The 22,545-nt window shown below is 42.2% G+C and overlaps 1 protein-coding gene across 5 annotated transcripts in view; it reads left to right on the forward strand.

Moving 5' to 3' along the window:
- The window catches only part of LOC106560735 (La ribonucleoprotein 1, translational regulator), a 121,062-nt gene that overhangs the window by 39,598 nt on the left and 58,919 nt on the right, over positions 1–22,545 (forward strand). For 4 of the 5 annotated variants that reach the window (XM_014123919.2, XM_014123921.2, XM_014123922.2 and 1 more), the window contains exons 3-6: positions 1,933–1,998; positions 4,137–4,217; positions 7,238–7,412; positions 12,727–12,861. In XM_014123919.2, coding sequence (XP_013979394.2) covers positions 1,933–1,998; positions 4,137–4,217; positions 7,238–7,412; positions 12,727–12,861 — 457 coding nt within the window. The remainder of the gene's footprint in view (positions 1–1,932; positions 1,999–4,136; positions 4,218–7,237; positions 7,413–12,726; positions 12,862–22,545) is intronic. The other variant, XM_014123923.2, reaches the window with a different exon arrangement.

Here is a 22,545-nt window from a genome sequence, read left to right on the forward strand (position 1 = left end):
TTAAACCTGCAAAATTCTCTCCGCCAACAAGAGGGGTGTGAACAGTTTGTCATGAACAGTGCTTGTGCCAATGGAAATAGATATGGTGCGGGATGTTCCCCAATGCTGGAAGGGGGGCCCCCCCGAGTGACAAAGTTTGGGAACCCCTGTCTTCAACCTTTTCTTGCCCAAAGACCACCTCCCAGGCAAACCGGCGACCAAGGGACCCTTATCATACGTTAGCAAAATAAAAATGGTCACTTGTCTTATCAAGTGAATATGTGAACTCTTGACAGCCTATTTTATTTAACCTTTAACCATGTAAGACCCATTGAGGTTAAACACCTCCTTTTGTGAGGGCGACCTATTAGCTGGAAAGGTACCTCCAAACACATTTTCGCCATTATACAGTGCATTCTAAAAGTATTCAGACCCCTTGACTTTTTCCACATTTTGTTACGTTACAGCAAAAATCCTCATCAATCTACGCACAATACCCTATAATGACAAAGCAAAAACAGATTTGGACATTTTTGCAAATGTATAAAAAAAACCACAAAAAAAAACTGATTTACATAAGTACTCAGCCAAGGTTCTATGAGACTCAAAATTGATCTCCGGTGCATCCTGTTTCCATTGATCATCCTTGAGATGTTTCTACAACTTGATTTGAGTCCACCTGTGGTAAATTGAATTGATTGGACATGATTTGGAAAGGCACACCTGTCTATATAAGGTCCCACAGTTGACAGTGCATGTCAGAGCAAAAACCAAGCCATGAGGTCGAAGGAATTGTCCGTAGAGCTCCGAGACAGGAATGTGTTGAAGCACGGATCTGGGGAAGGGTACCAAATTTTCTTTGCAGCATTGTCCCCAAGAACAACGTGGCCTCCATTATTCTTAAATGGAAGAAGTTTAGCACCACCAAAGCTCTTCCTAGAGCTGGCTGCCCGGCCAAGTTTGCCAAAAGGTACCTAAATGACTCTCAGACCATGAGAAACGAGATTCTCTGGTCTGATGAAACCAAGATGCCAAGCGTCACCTGAATGCCAAGCATCACGTCTGGAGGAAACCAGGCACCATCCCTACGGTGAAGCATGGTGGTGGCAGCATTATGGCGTGGGGATGTTTTTCAGCGGCAGGGACTGGGAGACTAGTCAGGATCGGGGGAAAGATGGAACAGAGCAAAGTACAGAGAGATCCTTGATGAAAACCTGCTCCAGAGCTCTCAGGACCTCAGACTGGGGCAAAGGTTCACCTTCCAACAGGACAACGACTCTGAGCACACAGCCAAGACAAAGCAGGAGTGGCTTTGGGACAAGTTTCTGAATGTCCTTGAGTGGCCCAGCCAGAGCCCGGACTTGAACACGATCGAACATCTCTGGAAAGACCTGAAAATAGCTGTGCAGGAACGCTCCCCATTCCAACCTGACAGAACTTGAGAGGATCTGCAGAGAAGAATGGGAGGAACTCTCCAAATACAGGTGTGCCAAGCTTGTAGCATTATACCCAAGAAGACTCAAGGATGTAATTGCTGCCATAGGTGCTTCAACAAAGTACTGAGTAAAGGGTCTAAATATTTCCATTTTTTTTATTTCTAAAAAACTATTTTTGCTTTGTCATTATGGGCATTGTGTGTAGATTGAGGATTCTTTTTTTTTTTTTTTACATTACAAAATGTGGAAAGAGTCAAAGGTTCTGAATACTTTCCGAATGCACTGTATTTTGTTTTAGATTTATGTCGTAAATGAGGATTGTTTGTATTGGGCCACACCTTGTTGATATGGTGACGCTTTAATGTGATGAGCATAAAGACATATTTGCATTCCATATGGCACCCTATATACGGCACCCTATGGGCCCGTCAAAAGTAGTGCACTATGTATGGAATAGGGTGCAATTTGTGACAGAAGTGCTGAAGAGTCTGTTAAATTCCCTTGATATTCTTTTTAGGTTGGAGATTTTGGTGATGCTATGAAGTGGCCAACCCCAGGGGAGATTGCAACTAAAGAAACGCAGGTAAGTCAGTGCCTGGAGGTAATACTACTGACACACACACCACCATCCCCCCCAGTGGCCAGTTGAGTAGGGCACAGTGCTGTTTGCAGTTGTAGTGAACACACAGCTCTTGTTTATTCAGAAGTCCCTTCAGGACCTCTGCAGTCTTAACCAGTCCCCCTCACTTATCAATTAATAAAACCTCTTTGAACAACAGGGTGTGCAGGCCAGACAGGGGTGTTTGAAGAACAACAGAGTGGAGTCGTCATGATGATGTAAATAAAGTTGACGCTCTTTTCCCCTCTGTTTATGACACTGATCTGGGTGTTCTGTGGTGGGGTGTAATTGTAGTGTGCTCAGACGAGAGACTCAACTTGCTCTTTGTCTTTGTGGTCTTTCTGCTTAGCCTTAGTTAGCACAAGGTATGTCTACTTTAGGGTGCACACAGGAGTGTTAGTTTAGGTCCGAAATGGCACCCTATTCCCTACACAGTGTGAGAAAATAGTCTGAGATAACACTTCACTATGGTAGAAAAATAACCCTCCCTCCATCTGAGGGGGTATAACTACCTGAGAGATCATCTTGAGAGTGCAAACATGAGCTACAAGGCTCAGCACTGTAGACTTAAATACACACCTGAGACGGGTATATGGACTCTCTCTGCAGTGCACCTGATGCATCCATCCATCCATCCCGTCCTCCATTTTCCGAGGCGATGGGTCAGTTGGTCCCCGGACAGAACACTTCATTTGTGGCCTCTTACAGTAGCATAATCCCGCAGGATATTTCTGATCGCGGGGATTTGGGTGATTGTAACTGGCAGAGGGATTTTTTCTTCCTTTTTCTTCTTGTTTTTAGACGAGGTGAGGGGCTACTGCCTACATTCTGCCAAGCGAGCACAGGCCTGAGGTGTAGGTTTCGGCCAGGAATAACCAGGCCTGAGGTGGTGTAGGTTTCGGCCAGGAATAACCAGGCCTGAGGAGGTGTAGGTTTCGGCCAGGAATAACCATGCCTGAGGAGGTGTAGGTTTCGGCCAGGAATAACCAGGCCTGAGGTGGTGTAGGTTTCGGCCAGGAATAACCATGCCTGAGGAGGTGTAGGTTTCGGCCAGGAATAACCATGCCTGAGGAGGTGTAGGTTTCGGCCAGGAATAACCAGGCCTGAGGTGGTGTAGGTTTCGGCCAGGAATAACCAGGCCTGAGGAGGTGTAGGTTTCGGCCAGGAATAACCAGGCCTGAGGAGGTGTAGGTTTCGGCCAGGAATAACCAGGCCTGAGGTGGTGTAGGTTTCGGCCAGGAATAACCAGGCCTGAGGTGGTGTAGGTTTCGGCCAGGAATAACCAGGCCTGAGGTGGTGTAGGTTTCGGCCAGGAATAACCAGGCCTGAGGTGGTGTAGGTTTCGGCCAGGAATAACCAGGCCTGGACGGGTCCCTAATAAGAGGGATGTGGTTTTAGGGATCCCCACAATACGTCCCCCTGCCACCCCCGGACCTCTCCTGCTATTCCGGGAGCTGTCGGCAACCAAACTTTTTTCAAACACAGCTAAATCAGTCAGTTACTTGACAATGTTGTCACTGAGAATTTGGTATTGACATTTTTTTACTTTCCGTTTTAAAATAGGTTGCTGTTTTTCCCAGAAAGGTACTAGGGCTGTGAAGGTGTTGGTTAAATGTTGTTTTCGTAGTGTTTAGGTTTGTGAATGTAGTTTACTGTGTCCCTGGTCTTATGAGTGGAGGGCCTGAGTTTGGGTGCCACACCTCAACTATCACAACAACCCTTCCCAGACACCGATCTCCTTTAGAATCTTCTGAGTATCCTTCCTGTCCACAGAATGAGAATAGTGTTTAAAATTCTGCCTGTAGAATGATAGCACATTGTATAGAGTTCTGCCCAATGAATGACAGCAAATTCTGTAGAATGATTCAGAGCACATTTCGTAAGCACTTTTTCGCCACCAACACAATCTCATAACAATGACTGATTCCATACCATTTTCAATACACACTCCCATTACAAGGCATTGAACCCACACGTCATCATCTGTCGTGTGTGTGCTACTGTTGAAATGGCAAACATTTTATTTTCCTCCATGACGCAACCCTGTGATTGTGATTGCGCCCTTTTGTCCTAAAAGCCTCCCTTCTGTCCCATCTGCTCAGATTGAGGTTGTGAATCGGACTGTGTCATGCCCCATGCCCGTCAGGCAGGTCAGAGAAGTGGGCTCCACACGGAGATCCCCAGTAAGTTCACCCTCCACAGGGACCTGGAGCAGCCTGGACTTGGAGTTTCCGGCCTCCTGGCTCCATATAACCTGAATGAAAACACAGGATACTTACTCAGCAGGAGTTTAGTGGTATGGCCTGTTACCTGGAGTGATGTTAACCAATCAAAAGCTTGCTGGGGAGTTAATAATAATATGGAGAGACTGTTGCACAGACTCTGACTAAGCCTACTCCTGGGTTGAACTACCAATCAATGGTGACTCACCATGAACATGGTTTAGTCAAGTAGTTGTCGTAATGTGGGTCTGTGCAACCAGCTGTCTTTGGATGTCCAGAAGGAGTATAATGGTGGAAAAGCCTGCTGCTGGGTGAAATTGGCTTTATATTAGGTATTCACTCAATGGCCATTAACTTCCTATTTTTTGCAATTGGTTTTCCGGTAGTTACTCATTTATGCTTAATGTGAACAGCTATTCTGGATCCAGTTCAAATGCAGGAAGTGTACAGTTCATCTTCTATTTGAGTGTGATTATGGGTTTGTATAGCGATATAGTTTTCCATCACATTTGAATGGATGTCCAAGTAAGGCCCTAGTGCAGTGAGTCATTAGGGCTGTCCTTGCTAAATAGGTGACAGGGTTTTTTGTGGATTACTTCATTTGTGACAAGTAAAAAACAACATCCCACCGCATATTTAAGTGAGTGTAGTAAAAGTGTGTGAAGCTAGAAAACAACCTGTTCTTGCAAAACTAACCCTTCAACTGAATGCTTTGCAAAAGTGCCCCAAAAGAGGAGTTATTTACATGAGTGGAAGTGTTAATCTGCAACTGTCTGTAGTCAGCTCTCTGTGTGTGCATCCTGCCTGGATCTTATCCACTTCATACCAACAATGACTTCAATGATGAACCCTATGGGTCCTGGTCAAAATGAGTGCATTATATAGGGGATAGGACAATCATTTTTGCTCGTCATGCAGTGTGTGACTTGGTCAAATCAAATGCAAGTTTAGTTCACTTGATGTTTGAGCTCACTCGGTGCTATTATTAGGAGCAGTACCTTTTAATTAAATAGTCTGGCCATCTATATGGCCCATGTCACTCACCAGTCACTAGTCTTAGTCTTAAAACCTCTTACATCTAGACGTTCCGCTAGCGGAACACCTGCTCCAATATCCAATGATAGGCGTGGCGCAAATTACAAATTCCTCAAAAATCCCCAAACTTCCATTTTTCAAACATATGACTATTTTACACAATTTTAAAGACAAGACTCTCCTTTATCTAACCACACTGTCCGATTTCAAAAAGGCTTTACAGCGAAAGCAAAACATTAGATTATGTCAGCAGAGTACCCAGCCAGAAATAATCACACACCCATTTTTCAAGCTAACATATAATGTCACAAAAACCAAAACCACAGCTAAATGCAGCACTAACCTTTGATGATCTTCATCAGATGACAACCCTAGGACATTATGTTATACAATACATGCATGTTTTGTTCAATCAAGTTCATATTTATATCAAAACCAGCTTTTTACATTAGCATGTGACGTTCAGAACTAGCATTCCCACCGAACACTTCCGGTGAATTTACTAAATTACTCACGATAAACGTTCACAAAAAACATAACAATTATTTTAAGAATTATAGATACAGAACTCCTTTGTGCAATCGAGGTGTCCGATTTTAAAATAGCTTTTCGGTGAAAGCACATTTTGCAATATTCTGAGTACATAGCCCGGCATCACAGGGCTAGCAATTTAGACACCCAGCAAGTTTAGCCTTCACCAAACTCCGATTTACTATTAGAAAAGTTTGATTACCTTTGGTGTTCTTCGTTAGAATGCACTCCCAGGACTGCTTCTTCAATAACAAATGTTGGTTTGGTTCAAGATAATCCATAGTTATATCCAAATAGCGGCGTTGTGTTCGTGCGTTCAAGACACTATCCGAAGTGTAAATAAGGGTCACGTGCACGATGCATTTCGTGACAAAAAAATTCTAAATATTCCATTACCGTACTTCGAAGCATGTCAACCGCTGTTTAAAATCAATTTTTATGCAATTTTTCTCGTAAAAAAGCGATAATATTCCGACCGGGAGTGGTGGTTTTCGTTCAAAGATAAAACATGGAGTCTACTCGTGCACGAGCCTGAGTCTCACAGTACTGTGACCAGCCACTATCCAAACGCGCTAATGTTTTTCAGCCAGAGCCTGCAAAGCCACGATTCAGCTTTTTGCTGCCTTCTGAGAGCCCATGGGAGCCGTAGGAAGTGTCACGTAACAGCAGAGATCCCCTGTATTGGATAGAGATAATCAAGAAGGCCAAGAAATGGTCAGACAGGGTACTTCCTGTACAGAATCTTCTCAGGTTTTGGCCTGCCAAATGAGTTCTGTTATACTCACAGACACCATTCAAACAGTTTTAGAAACGTTGGAGTGTTTTCTATCCAAAACTAATAATTATATGCATATTCTAGTTCCTGGGCAGGAGTAATAATCAGATTAAATCGGGTACGGTTTTTATCCGGCCGTGAAAATACTGCCCCCTAGCCATAACAGGTTAACCACCGGACTGGTTGTGTCCATGAGTGACAGCAATAATAAATAGAATGGGATTTCTGTGCTTAGTTGGTTTCCTTTCCCATGCACAATTGAGTTGCACCTTGAGAGCACTACAGTGGGAATCCTAACTTCCAACTCTGTCAGATTTTCACTTAGTCTCCCTTTGACATCAAAGCATGACAAAGTTAAAATTTGACTTAAATGGAAGTTAGGATTTGCCCCAAATGATGATGGCTTATGTGCAACTCCAGTAGCCAGGTCAGTCTCACCTGAGTGTACTGTAGGTGAGTGTAGCCAGTGATCAGCAGCCTTAGTGTATGTACCATATTCCCTATTTAAAACATTACTTTTGACCAGTGGCCATATAAAGACTATGGTGCCATTTGGGACGCAGCCTAAGTGATGCTCCTAAACCTGGGTGGTAAACCTGCTGTGATATTGTACCCTGTGTTAACTAACCCCCCCCCCCAGGCCCCCAAGAAGCCTGTGGTGAAGAAAGAGTTGAAGGAGAAGCGTGACACCAACGAGGAGAGCAAGGAGAACCAGAATGCGAAGTCGGACGACTCTGGAGAGGAGAAGAACGGCGACGAGGACTCTCAGAAGAACAGCGACGAGGACTCTCAGAAGAACGGACAGAAGAAGAAAGGTGCGTTCCTTTACTTGGATTGACCTTTTCTTTTTATCTTTTTAATGACAGAACGTGTGAAAAAACGGCACTTTTCTACAAGTGACTCGTTTCAGGAAACTATGTCCAATGTCACTACTTCACAGGGGAGCCAATTAAACGTAAACTATTTATTTATTTTTCAAAATGCGTTTTTTGCCAGAGGCCTTCTGGAACATGTGAAGTTTCATGTGCCTTAATAACAAACTTGTTTGCCATCTGTAAATACGAATAAAATGGTTAAATTACGAGCGTAGTTGGTTTAGCCACAGAAAAAGTGAGGAACCTTCCCGTTAGCCATGTAGATAATGGATGGCCTGGAAATGCCAAGAGATGATTTTGGATTGGTCTGCCATGTAGCACCCTTCTGTCTATAATGAGCTGCATTGTATGTGTAGGTAATCCTTTCTAATGCAGATTTCTTTGGAAGATGGCTCTCCACTTTCTGGAGGACAGAGTATTGAAATCATTGGAATGCCCAGTGGAAGCAGAGTATGGTGGCTAAGGAGATGGAGAATATTCAGGCATTTGATTGTGAATGCTGAGGGAGTCGAAAAGAGATCACAGAAGGCTATTGTAAAACACCTGTCTCCGGATTACATCTTCAAACTAAGGGCAACCATGGTATCTGTGACAGAGGGAGAAGCGTTCATCCATGTAAATGGATAAGAGTCTAGCGAGCTACATTTTCAGATATTATACATATCTAATTTTATCAGGAAGATGTTTTCATTGCAAGTTAAAGCGTACTGTTAACTAGCTAGGTAATATTGGCTGCCTCGCTAGCTAACATTACGTGTATGATATGTGTAGTTATATTATTTGTATCTCAGAACCATTTGCATTGCTAGTTATAGCCTAATGTTAGCTAACTAACATTGAACTTAGTTGGTTAGCATTTAGCTACCTGTAGATTCATGCAGGGTAGTAATGTTATGAGTTGGGATTATGGGTCATTGTTTACATGTCTAAACAAGACTCCACTATGCAAGTAACCATTTCACTGTACCGTTTACACCTTCTGTATCCTGTGCATGTGACAAATAAACATAGATTTTATTTGATATAGTGTGTGTTTACCAGAGACAGTAATGTGAAGAACATGACCTGTACCAAAGTCAAATTAGGATATAACGTTAGGCCATCAAGACAGTGTCCAAGTTCTAAAATGCCCTGCTTTTATTTTGTCACACTCACACGCATAAGCTATTTTCTGTAATTAGCTTGACATTAACTTCTAAATTTCTCTTTCTCTCGCTCTGAGTTTATTTCCCTGTAATAATGTTCAACAACTGTATACAGAGATGTTGATAGATGTAATATAAACCAGACTTCAGCCTTAATCTTTGTTTTTTACACGACCGTACTCAGTGTTTAGCTCATGGCCCAAGAGGGTGCCATTTTCTCGAAAGTGGGGTTACAAGTTTATCAACTTTCAATGCAGAATTACTTTCCCATTGTTCCTCAACTGTAGTAGTTACACGTATTTTCTAGTTAGGAATCTATCTTTATCCACTGTAAAAAACATAATCTCAAATTTTGTTACATAAGATCGAGCCGGTTGGTCACATATGTAGATGCTGGTATGGTGCTGGAGGTAGTGAATATGAGGCTTCAACATGGTGGAGTTCCACTTTAAGTTTGTACAGGGCTAAGAGAAAAGGAAGGCCGCATGGGCTGTGTGCAGCAGGTCTTCCGACCTTAGGGATTTTACACAGAGTAAATGTTTGTGTGGAAACACAAGAAACTATAGCAAATAGCCTACTTTTTACAATCATTATATTAACAGTTTAACTGTTTTTGGAGTAGCTGTCCATGTTTAATTTTACCCTAATGTACACATGTTATAGGCCTTAACAATGTGGGAAGATACTTTCTCACTTGAGGAAAATTAATAATTTATCCTCCTATTTTTTTTTGTATAGGGCAGGACCCAGTCTAGCTTTGTAGTGACTAGGGCTGTTTCGGTGACCGTATTACCGCCACACCGGCAGTCACAAGTCATGAAGGCAGTCATATTCCATGTGACCGTTTAGTCATGGTAATTAGGCTTCTCCAAGCTCTGATGCTGCTGATGGTCATTAGTAACCTACCAAACTTGCTAACTGCCTGGTACTCAGCACTCTATTGTCCCTTTAATCACTCTGACATCAATGCAAATGTAATCGATAATCTAATCAAACACTTCAGTGGGAGCGCATCGGCTAATGTTGCATTTTTCTGCAATTGCATAAGAAAACAGAGTGATGGCTTCTATTAAAAATAGGAGGATCCCATCAGCTTTCTATAGGCTAGGCCTACTATATTTAATTCTCAATTTCCTGATATTAAGCATATTGCTACTCTTTACAACAGGAGTATAGCCTACCTGGCTGGCATGAAAAGGACCATGGGAAAAGCGTCCTCCATTTGCTATTTAAGTGCATAGATTATGTATTTTTGGCCCTGTATCGAGACCAGTGCATGATAATTTCACACATACAAGTATATGTGAAGACAAGAATAAATCAAGAACAGTCTGATGTGACTGATGTGACAATATTAGCCTATCACTTGTGATTTATATATTATCACTTGTGAATGATGCCCAGCATAAGGTAAAGAACAGTCACACACTGCATGTAGCCTAGCCTATATGTTTTAATAAGGTTTGTATCACAACGAAACTCAACAAAAAAAGAAACGTCCTCTCACTGTCAACTGCGTTTATTTTCAGCAAACTTGTGTAAACACAGGTTCCTTGAGGCTGAGCGCTCTCTGGGCCCCTCAGACTTCACCTCGATCATCAGTGGCACCCACTTATGCTTGTTTCACACACACACACACACACACACACACACACACACACACACACACACACACACACACACTACATGCATTTGTGGTCGCTTTTGATAATGGTGTCTTCCCCTTAATGGAACATTCATGCTTATAGCCTACTGCTGCGCTTATAATGTGAAGAAATCGCCTAATAGTTTATTTTAAGCTAAATGTTTTGATCTGTTGTATCAGCCTCATTGTGTAAAACTTTATTTTTTTTAATGTTGTATTAATTTGGGATCATCCCACAACTGTCCCAGCCTGTTTGAAATTTCTCGCATAGAATAGGTCAACTTTTGTACATTGGGGGATAGCATATTGACATAGGCTAATGCATTTGCTGTTCGTTAGGCCTACTCATCTTGTTGGCTGACGAAAAGTAAATGTGGACAGTTCTTCCAATATCTCCAATATACCCCTCGGAATTGGATAAGGACGCATGCAGTTGCGTCCCCAAAGTGTCTGTCTTCAACGGTAGCCTGTGAGAAAAACCCGATCACGTGATGGAGAGCCATGTGCGTGAAAGGTGATTCGGAGCACTCGGGGTGAAGGGAACAACTGCCACTGGCCGCAAAATCATGGATTCTTTTAGGGTGCATTACGGCAACACAAAGGGGATGCCACCGGGAAATTCTTCGCATTATCAAGTGCTTGTTCAATTGTGAATGAGAGACTGATGAAGTGTGTACAGCCTGCACAAAAAACAAAGCAGAACTCCTGCTTTTCAGGCAACTTTTTTTAAATCCTCATTAGTTGCATCATGCAGTATTACAATGTATTACAAATCAAAACATATAGGCCAACGTTTGTAGAACAACTGTTACATTAACTCTAAATGTAAGCATATAGGAGTACCTATTTCTTTTACCGCTCAACATAGAATACCCTTATGTGCGCACTCAATCAAATCATTTGGATAAAATCTATTTTATTCAGCTTTGTTCAATTGTATTCTTCATACTGTAAAATAATATCAAATAATGCCACAGAATTCTAAGAAAATCTTGTCTGCTAAATGAACTAGTATAGCCCACAGTCATATGGCATAGCCAGATCAGGACCTAACATAAGGAAAACAGAGTATGCTATTCTGCTGAAATAGACCACATTTTCTTCATATCATGTTTCTTTAGACCTGTCTAAAAATAAATGATAGATTTATTGTGAAGGTGTAGGCTATATTACATGGATTTATTAGACTTTTTTAAATGTAGATGTTCCAAAGGTCTGCATCAGTGGCTTGTAGACTATGTGTGGGAGCCAGGAGATGCTAAGTGTTTGTCAATTAACGGTCAATTACCGTGAGACCGACAGTTATTTGCCTGACAATCACCGGCTGACACAGTTTTGTGACCGCCACAGCCCTAGTAGGGACTACTACACTGAGCCTAACCCACACTCCTTTGAAACTTCAATGCACAGCGAGAGAATGAGTACGAGGCCATGCAGGCAGGGAGATGTGTTGGCAGCAATAAGGGGTTGAAATTCCACCAGCCTCCCAGCAAGTGTTTTTTGACCTTCAGAATGAGACTTCCCATGCCTTTTTCTAGCTCACTCTTTCTCTCGCTCTCCTTCTCTTGCTCTCTCGCTCTCTTTTTTCTGTCGCGCTTTCTTTCAGCCTCTTTCTTTCTCCCTTTTCTCTCTTTCGCTCCCTTTCTATCACTCTTTCTGGCTCTTTCGCTCTTTTTCCCTCGGCTCTCTTCTCTCGCTTTCTCTTTTCTCGCTCTTTTTGCTCTTGCCATCTCACATTCTCGATCACTTTAACTTTCTGGCTCTCGCTTCCACTCTCTTTCGCTATTTCTCTCTTGCTCTCTCGCTCTCTCTCGCTGTCTCGCTCTCTCTCGCTGTCTCGCTCTCTCTCGCTGTCTCGCTCTCTCTGCTAAGCATTCAAAATGTGACATACTTTTGGGTGTCGGGTAAAATGTATGGAGTAAAAAGTACGTAATTTTCTTTAGGAACGTAGTGAAGTAAAAGTAGTCAGAAATATAGTAACGTGCAGATATCCCAAAAAACGACTTTAGTAAAAATACTTGAAAATACAACTTAAGTGCTTTAAACCTATGCACACACTCCACTAACAGACCACTGACACAGCCTGCTGGCCAGCATGGGGAACTACATATTAGGCTGAATAGCTTTTTGGGGTGGGTTTATATATCAACCAAGTAAAACGTGAGGTATTCCTTTGGATGTTTTTTCTCACCTCTCAATAGGATTAGAATTCCCTTTCACAATCCCAGCCGTGAAACCTTTTAAACTTAATTGGTCTAGCACGATAAGTTACAGTGCAGCTTGTTCAGTGCTGCTCTGTCCATTCCCCTTAAACACAACTAGTTTCATACTATCCCTGCCAGCCTGCCTGCATTTCACTGCAGACAGGGACTCTTGGACAACAAAGAAACACCACAACAAAATAACTACATTGTGACAGACAGGCGCCTCCCTAACAGTGGTGTTTTTGTGTGTGTGTTTGTAGGAAACAAGCATAAGTGGGTGCCACTTATGATCGAGGTGAAGTCTGAGGGGCCCAGAGAGCGCTCAGCCTCAAGGAACAACACCCGTCAGAACGAGGTGCCCAGGATGCCCCCCAACAGGAAGAACGACCTCAGAGGTGAGTGACATCTCTCATCGCCAACCTGACCTCTTATGGCAGCCTATGCCCTATATAGTGCACTACTTTTGACCTGTGCCCATAGGGGATTTACAGGTAGCTGCCAAAATAAAGGAAACACCAACATAGTGTCTTACTAGGGTGTTGGCCACCACAAGCCGCCCGAACAGCTTCAATGCGCCTTGGCATAGATTCTACAAGTTTCTCTAACTATATTTGAGGGATGGGATGCCATTTTTCCATGAGAAATTCTATAAATGGGTTTTTGTTGATGGTGGTGGAAACCGCCGTCTCAGGTGCCGCTCCAGAATCTCCCTTAAGTGTTCAATTTGGCTGAGATCTGTTGAATGACACACACACACACCAGGGTTTCTGTAAGAAAAATGTTGCACCGGAAAGATTTTAATTTCCCGTAACACATTAGGGATTCCACCCACGGTGCTCAGAATCACATTTTAGATTATTTGAATTAATCTTAACAGAAAAGTAATAAAGTTGTAATAAAATAAAGTAGAATGTTTCCTATACCAACATAACAGGTTTTATTGAAAAGTAAAACATTGCCCGTGGTCTTCGTCCCTGGAATAAATCATTAATGAATATCATTAAAAACATTTGTCCTAGAAGAACAAATCGCCTACGCAGTGTTAGGTTCTAATGGTCAGAGTAAAAACTCTACGGACATTATGAAAGCTTAACCAAGTTTATTCTTCCCAGAGGATCAATACAGCTGCATTAGACAAAAACATTATCACACAAGCACTGATATTTAACCGCTCCTCCTAGGCTGAGTCTCCTCCTACTCATCTGTACAAACGTAAACTCAGCAAAAAAATAAACGTCCCTTTTTCAGGACCCTGTCATTCAAAGATAATTCGTAAAAATCCAAATAACTTCACAGATCTTCATTATAAAGGTTTTAAACACCGTTTCCCATGCTTGTTCAATGAACCATAAACAATTAATGAACATGCACCTGTGGAACGGTCGTAAAGACACTAAAAGCTTAGACGGTGGGCAATTAAGGTCACAGTTATGAAAACTTAGGACGCTAAAGAGGTTTTTCTACTGACTCTGAAAAACACCAAAAGAAAGATGCCCAGGGTCCCTGCTCATCTGTGTGAATGTGCCTTAGGCATGCTGCAAGGAGGCATGAGGACTGCAGATGTGGCCAGGGCAATAAATTGCAATGTGCGTACTGTGAGACGCCTAAGACAATGCTACAGGGAGACGGGACGGACAGCTGATCGTCCTCGCAGTGGCAGACCACGTCTAACAACACCTGCACAGGATCGGTACATCCGAACATCACACCTGCGGGACAGGTTCAGGATGGCAACAACAACTGCCCGAGATACACCAGGAATGCACAATCCCTCCATCAGTGCTGACACTGTCCGCAATAGGCTGAGAGAGGCTGGACTGAGGGCTTGTAGGCCTGTTGTAAGGCAGGTCCTCACCAGGCATCACCGGCAACAACGTCGCCTATGGGCACAAACCCACCGTCGCTGGACCAGACAGGGTTGGTAAAAAGTGCTCTTCACTGACGAGTAGCGGTTTTGTCTCACCAGGGGTGATGGTCAGATTCGAGTTTATCGTTGAAGGAATGAGCGTTACACTGAGGCCTGTACTCTGGAGCGAGATTGATTCGGAGGTGGAGGGTCCATCATGGTCTGGGGCGATGTGTCACAGCATCATCGGACTGAGCTTGTTGTCATTGCTGGCAATCTCAACATTGTGCGTTACAGGGAAGACATCCTCATGTGCTGCCCTTCCTGCAGGCTCATCCTGACATGACCCTCCAGCAGGACAATGCCACCAGCCATACTGCTCGTTCTGCGTGTGATTTCCTGCAGGACAGGAATGTCAGTGTTCTGCCATGGCCAGCGAAGAGACCGGATCTCAGACCAATTGAGCACATCTGGGACCTGTTGGATCGGAGGGTGAGGGCTTGGGCCATTCCCCCCAGAAATGTCCAGGAACTTGCAGGTGCCTTGGTGGAAGAGTAGGGCAAAATCTCACAGCAAGAACTGGCAAATCTGGTGTAGTCCATGAGGAGGAGATGCACTGCAATACTTAACCTCTTGGGGCTAGGTGGGACGCTAGCGTGCCACCCGTGGTGCACTCCATCAACAGCAGGTGCATTTCAAGAGCGGCAAATTTGAATCCAAATAAATGTCAAAATTCAAATTTTTCAAAAATACAACTATGTTACACCATTTGAAAGATAAACATCTCCTTAATCTAACCACGTTTTACGATTTCAAAAAGGTTTTACGGCGAAAGCATAAATTTAGAGTATGTTAGGACAGTACATTTACAAGAGTTGTGTGTAATGTTTTGTCAAGTCAAAGACAGGGTCACCAAAACCATAAAACCAGCTAAAATGATACACTAACCTTTTACAATCTCCATCAGATGACACTCCTAGGACATTATGTTAGACAATGCATGCATTTTTTGTTCTATCAAGTTGATATTTATATCCAAAAACAGCGTTTTACTATGGCATTGATGTTGAGGAAATCGTTTCCCTCCAATAACCGGCAGTCAAGTCAGCGTCACAAATTAAATAATTAAAATTAGAAAACATTGGTAAAATATTATATTGTCATTTAAAGAATTATAGATTTACATCTTTTGAACGCAATCAACTTGCCAGATTTAAAAATAACCTTACTGGGAAATCACACTTTGCAATAATCTGAGCACTGTGCCCAGAAAAATACGCGTTGCGATACAGACTAGACGTCATGTTGGGGAGATCTAAAATCGAAAATACTATGTAAATAATCCATTACCTTTGATTCTCTTCATCAGATGTCACTTCCAGGTATCACAGGTCCATAACGAATGTAGTTTTGTTCAAAAAAGCTCATCATTTATGTCCAAAAATCTCCGTCTCGTTAGCACATGATGTAAGCCAGCCGGACTTCTCGTCATGAACGAGGGGAAAAAATATATTTCCGTTCGTTCAAACATGTCAAACGTTGTATAGCATAAATCATTAGGGCCTTTTTTAACCAGAACATGAATAATATTCAAGGTGGACGAATGCATAGTCTTTTATAACGTATTGGAACGAGAGTACCCAACATGAAGTAGCACGCCAGGTGTCTAATGGGACATCACCGTTCCATGGCTCTTGTTCGGTCAGATCTCCCTCCAGAAGACTCAAAACACTTTGTAAAGGCTGGTGACATCTAGTGGAAGCAATAGGAAGTGCCAAAATATTCCTAAACCCCTGTGTTTTTCAATGGGATAGGTTTAAAGTCAATACAACACATCAGGTATCCACTTCCTGTCAGAAAATGTCTCAGGGTTTTGCCTGCCAAATGAGTTCTGTTATACTCACAGACACCATTCAAACAGTTTTGGAAACTTTAGAGTGTTTTCTATCCATATATAATAAGTATATGCATATTCTAGTTACTGGGTAGGATTAGTAACCAGATTAAATCGGGTACATTTTTTTTATCCAGACGTGCAAATGCTGCCCCCTAGACCCAACAGGTTAACCTGTTTGGGCTAGGGGGCAGGATTGAGAATTTTGGAAAAAATATGTGCCCATTTTTAACTGCCTCCTACACCAACTCAGAAGCTAGAATATGCATATTATTGTTCAGGTTTGGATAGAAAACACCCTAAAGTTTCTAAAACTGTTTGAATGGTGTCTGTGAGTATAACAGAACTCCTATGGCAGGCAAAAACCTGACAAGGTTTCATGCAGGAAGTGGCCTGTCTGACAAGGAGTCGTGCGTCTTGCATCTGTTTATTGAAAAGTAAGGATCTTAGCTGTAACGTGACAATTCCCAGGGCTCCAATAGGCTCTCAGGACGCGGGAAAATCATGAAGGTTGACGAGGCAGCCTCAGGCTGAAACAGATTATCATCTTATTCAAGTGTCCCATTAGGTGACAATGGAGTGAGGCGCGTGCGCGATTAGCCCCCGTGGAGTATTTTAATTCGGCTGTTTAGTTTATTGCAGATTCCCGGTCGGCATATTATCGCTTTTCTATGAGATAAATGGCATAAAAATTGGTTTTAAACAGCGGTTGACATGCTTCGAAGTACGGTAATGGAATATTTAGAAATTTTTTGTCACGCCATGCGCTATGCTCGTGACCGTGGATTACCATTCTGATAGTGTCTAGAACTCACGAACAAAACGTCGCTGTTTGGATATAATGATGGATTATTTGGGACCAAACCTACATTTGTTATTGAAGAAGAAGTCCTGGGACTGCATTCTGACGAAGAACAAGAAAGGTAAGAACATTTTTCTTATAGGAAATGTGATTTTGGTGAAGGCTGAACTGCGTGGGTGTCTAAATAACTAGCCCTGTGATGCCGGGCTATGTACTTAGAATATTGCAAAATGTGCTTCATCCGAAAAGCAATTTTAAAATCGGACATATCGAGTGCATAGAGGAGTAATGTATCTATAATTCTTAAAATAATTGTTATGCTTTTTGTGAACGTTTATCGTGAGTAATTTGGCAAACTGTTAGTAAATTCCCCGGAAGTTTGCGGGGGGTATGCTAGTTCTGAACGTCACATGCTAATGTAAAAAGCAAAACTCTTATTTCTCCCTTAACCTGTGACCTGACCTGATCTCGACCCCCCCCCCCCCAAATCACTAATCCATGCCTCTCCCCGCTTATCGATGCCTGCCACGTGATCGCTTTCCCCTACACTCAGTACATTCCAACCTTAATTGCCCCCGCCATATACTTTCCCCCTACAGATAGCCATTAACTTCTGAAGTAGACCCTCTAAACCTAAGCACTCCCTCAGTGACATGAATAACTACATTTCATATTCTCAGAACCCAGCAGCAGTAATAAAATACACCGTCTAAATATAATATAATTTGCGGACCCACCTGTCCTATAGGCTATTTGTATTAACATTTAAATTAATAAATAACCAAACACAGCTGTTTTCAAATTGAATCTAGGGCTTTCTAATTTCATTTAGCCTAGGCATGAACATTTTAATTTGGCCTAATAAGTAACAGAACAAGGCTGTCTACGAACACCAGGGCCGGCCTGCCCCGCTCCCCATTCCCGCTGCGATTCAGCACCATATGAGTGGAAAGAGGCCACTCTAGGGGCCCACAAAATTAAGAAAGTGTGCAACAACAGTTTTAAAATCAAGTTCAATATGTAAATAAACTCAATTAGTTGTGGCTGGTTCGTTGAGAGGAAGCTTATTTTCCAATGCTCCTGTGAAGAGGCCCACGCCATGCATTTATGAAAGAACTTGTTTTCAAAGCTGAAATGATATCTCAATCTTTTTACAGTTCTACTGGATGATGTTAATGTCATTTGACCTTTCGTGGGCTCATGACTCGTGTCGGTTGTGATATACATGCCTTATTGATAACAACTGTTTCCAATCATGACTCGTGTCGGTTGTGATATACATGGCTTATTGATAACACCTGTTTCCAATCCTGACTCGTGTCGGTTGTGATATACATGGCTTATTGATAACACCTGTTTCCAATCCTGACTCGTGTCGGTTGTGATATACAGTGGGGGAAAAAAGTATTTGATCCCCTGCTGATTTTGTACGTTTGCCCACTGATAAAGAAAGAATCAATCTATAATTTTAATGGTAGGTTTATTTGAACAGTGAGAGACAGAATAACAACAAAAATATCCAGAAAAACGCAATGCAAAAATGTTATAAATTGATTTGCATTTTAATGAGGGAAATAAGTATTTGATCCCCTCTCAATCAGAAAGATTTCTGGCTCCCAGGTGTCTTTTATACAGGTAACGAGCTGAGATTAGGAGCACACTCTTAAAGGGAGTGCTCCTAACCGCAGCTTGTTACCTGTAAAAAAGACACCTGTCCACAGAAGCAATCAATCAATCAGATTCCAAACTCTCCACCATGGCCAAGACCAAAGAGCTCTCCAAGGATGTCAGGGACAAGATTGTAGACCTACACAAGGCTGGAATGGGCTACAAGACCATCGCCAATCAGCTTGGTGAGAAGGTGACAACATTTGGTGCGATTATTCGCAAATGGAAGAAACACAGAACTGTCAATATACCTCGGCCTGGGGCTCCATGCAAGATCTCACGTCGTGGGGTTGCAATGATCATGAGAACGGTGAGGAATCAGCCCAGAACTACACGGGAGAATCTTGTCAATGATCTCAAGGCAGCTGGGACCATAGTCACCAAGAAAACAATTGGTAACACACTACGCCGTGAAGGACTGAAATCCTGCAGCGCCCGCAAGGTCCCCCTGCTCAAGAATACATATACATGCCCGTCTGAAGTTTGCCAATGAACATCTGAATGATTCAGAGGACAACTGGGTGAAAGTGTTGTGGTCAGATGAGACCAAAATGGAGCTCTTTGGCATCAACTCAACTCGCCGTGTTTGGAGGAGGAGGAATGCTGCCTATGACACCAAGAGCACCATCTCCACCGTCAAACATGGAGGTGGAAACATTATGCTTTGGGGGTGTTTTTCTGCTAAGGGGACAGGACAACTTCACCGCATCAAAGGGACGATGGACGGGGCCATGTACCGTCAAATCTTGGGTGAGAACATCCTTCCCTCAGCCAGGGCATTGAAAATGGGTCGTGGATGGGTATTCTAGCATGACAATGACCCAAAAGACACGGCCAAGGCAACAAAAGAGTGGCTCAAGAAGAAGCGCTTTAAGGTCCTGGAGTGGCCTAGCCAGTCTCCAGACCTTAATCCCATAGAAAATCTGTGGAGGGAGCAGAAGGTTCGAGTTGCCAAACGTCAGCCTCGAAACCTTAATGACTTGGAGAAGATCTGCAAAGAGGAGTGGGACAAAATCCCTCCCGAGATGTGTGCAAACCTGGTGGCCAACTACAAGAAACGTCTGACCTCTGTGATTGCCAACAAGGGTTTTGCCACCAAGTACTAAGTCATGTTTTGCAGAGGGGTCAAATGCTTACTTCCCTCATGAAAATGCTAATCATTTTATAACGTTTTTGACATGTGTTTTTCAGGATTTTTGTTGTTATTCTGTCTCTCACTGTTCAAATAAACCTACCATTAAAATTATAGACTGATCATTTCTTTGTAAGTGGGCAAACATTCAAAATCAGCAGGGGATCAAATACTTTTTTTCCCCCACTGTACATGGCTTATTGATACAACTGTTTCCAGTTATAGACAGTTGGCTGACTAGTGATGACATTAACTCGCCAATGTGAATAGTTGACAACGATGTTTCGTTTGAATAAGTTCAACTGAAATGCACCAATTGCGCATGATAGCCTACACATTACGCTACTCTAGTCTATCAATCCATTCCAAATCTTTATACTATACATGACACAGGCGGCATATGTTGATCTTGCTTAGGGTGGCAGAAGAACCGCTAGGACCAGGCCTGACTAACACATCATTTACCTCTAATTTACTTGTGTTTGCAACACACCTTAGCCTGCTCAAAGTGAGCTGCTGTTGATTGGAAGTCAAAACTGTCCAACTCCTTGGAGCAGCTTGCAATGCGTGTCAGCCTCGTTACTTTGTCATCAAGAAGGCACGGTCTTTGCTCTGTTTTGTAGAAAGAAGCCCCTTTTGGCGGGCACACTGGAAATTGGGATAATCACACTATCTTTGCTAATTTTGCCCAGTCGGTACACTTAGCTGAAGTCCCTTATCTCATGTCTTTTGCGTGAGTAAAATAGAAACGCACACACCCGACACTAATTTCGAAGCATCTTGAGGATTTGTTAGCCTGTGAAGTATATTTTCATTTGAAGTTGGAGAACATTGACTGGTATTTCTATCAATGAATTCTATCAATAAAAAGCATTATTTTGCTATGGATTTTTTCCCCCTCCCGGACAATTTGGATCGTTTTTGTTTTTTTTCGGGGTTTTTTTATCGACCAACAGATACACCCTGCCACACACACACACACACACCCTTTAAACCCCCTATGCTCCTTTGAGACCCCTCGTTTAAAGTTGCTGAGTTCTCTTCTAGCCATGGTAGCCTAAATAATGGGCAACTGGACAATGCGTAATTAACTTGAACCCCACCTGTGTGGAAGCACCTGCTTTCAATATACTTTGTATCCCTCATTTACTCATGTGTATCCTTTATTTTGGCAGTTACCTGTACATAAACGTTATGTCATATAATGAGATGTTTTTGAATAATAAACATTCTAAATGTGCTTTATAAGTAACTGTAGTGCATGACCCTAGGTGGTGGTGGCAACACATATATCAACGTTTTTTTTTTATGTGTCTTAGTCTATTCTGTTTTGTTCAACCAAAAGATGGAATATAGTGGGCACTTTGAATACAATGTTGTTTGACATGAAAAAGTCATGGAGGGGTTATTGTGACAGTTTAGGACCCAAAGTGTTGGTCAGTGTTTTCCCAGTGGACCCTAATTAGATGTTACATGAAATGTTATTTTATTGTAGCTTCGATGTAGCTCAAATATTCATTCCTATTCCTCTCTGATTTTAGAATATACTGTTGCACAAACATGCTGATCTAGCCAACACCAGAGGTGTATACTATAAAACGGGATCAATGAGTTAGCCAGCTAACTTTGATAAACAACCAGAAATAACCACATTTTCTGCTTCTTTCGAATGCTACATTTAGATATGTGATTTTGGGTGTTGAGTGAGCTAGATCATTCCTGTTTTCAAGCTTATCTTTCAAAAAAACGAAGTTATGCAATAATATTTAGGGAAGTGAGCTGGCTAGCTGGCATTGATCCTGCTTTATAGTATATCCCTCTGCACTGGTATTGGGCTGTATTATCTACAGTGCCTTCAGAAAGTAGTTGTACTCCTTGACTTATTCCACATATTGTTGTGTTACAGCCTGAATTCAAAATGGATTAAATTGCTTTTTTTTCCTCGCCAATCTACACACAATACCCCATAATAACAAAGGGATAACATGTTTTGGGAATTTTTGTATTTTAGTGACTTTTTATAGCATATTTATATAAGTATTCACACCCTGAGTGTTAGAATCCCCTTTGGTAGTGATTACAGCTGTGAGGTGTTCTGGGTAAGTCTAAGAGCTTTCCACACCTGGATTGTACAATATTTGTCCATTCTTTTCAAAATTCTTCAAGCTCTGTCAAATTGGTTGGTGATCATTGCTCGACAACCATTTTCAGATCATGCCATAGATTTTCAAACAGATTTATGTCAAAACTGTAACTCGGCCACTCAAACATTCACTGTCTTCTTGGTAAGCAACTCCAGTGTAGATTTGGCCTTGTGTTTTAGGTTATTTTCCTGCTGAAAGGTGAATTCATCTCCCAGTGTCTGGTGGAAATCAGACTGAACCAGGTTTTCCTCTAGGATTTTGCCTGTGCTAAGCTCCATTTAGTTTTTTTAGCATCCTGAAAAACTCCTTAATGATTACAAGCATATCCACAACATTATGCAGCCGCCACTATGTTTCAAATGTGGAGAGTGGAACACCGTAATGGGTTGGATTTGCCCCAAACATTACTTTAGTTCCTTGTTGCAAACAAAATGCATGTTTTTGTTACGTACAGGCTTCCTTTTCACTATATCAATCAGGTTAGTATTGTGGCGTAACATCAAAGTTGTTGATCCATCCATTCTCTTATCACAGCCATTAAACTAACTGTTTTAAAGTCACTATTGGCCTCATGTTGAAATCCCTGAGTGGTT

The sequence above is a fragment of the Salmo salar genome, chromosome ssa10 (assembly GCF_905237065.1).
Source record: "Salmo salar chromosome ssa10, Ssal_v3.1, whole genome shotgun sequence".
Taxonomy (NCBI): Eukaryota; Metazoa; Chordata; class Actinopteri; order Salmoniformes; family Salmonidae; genus Salmo; species Salmo salar.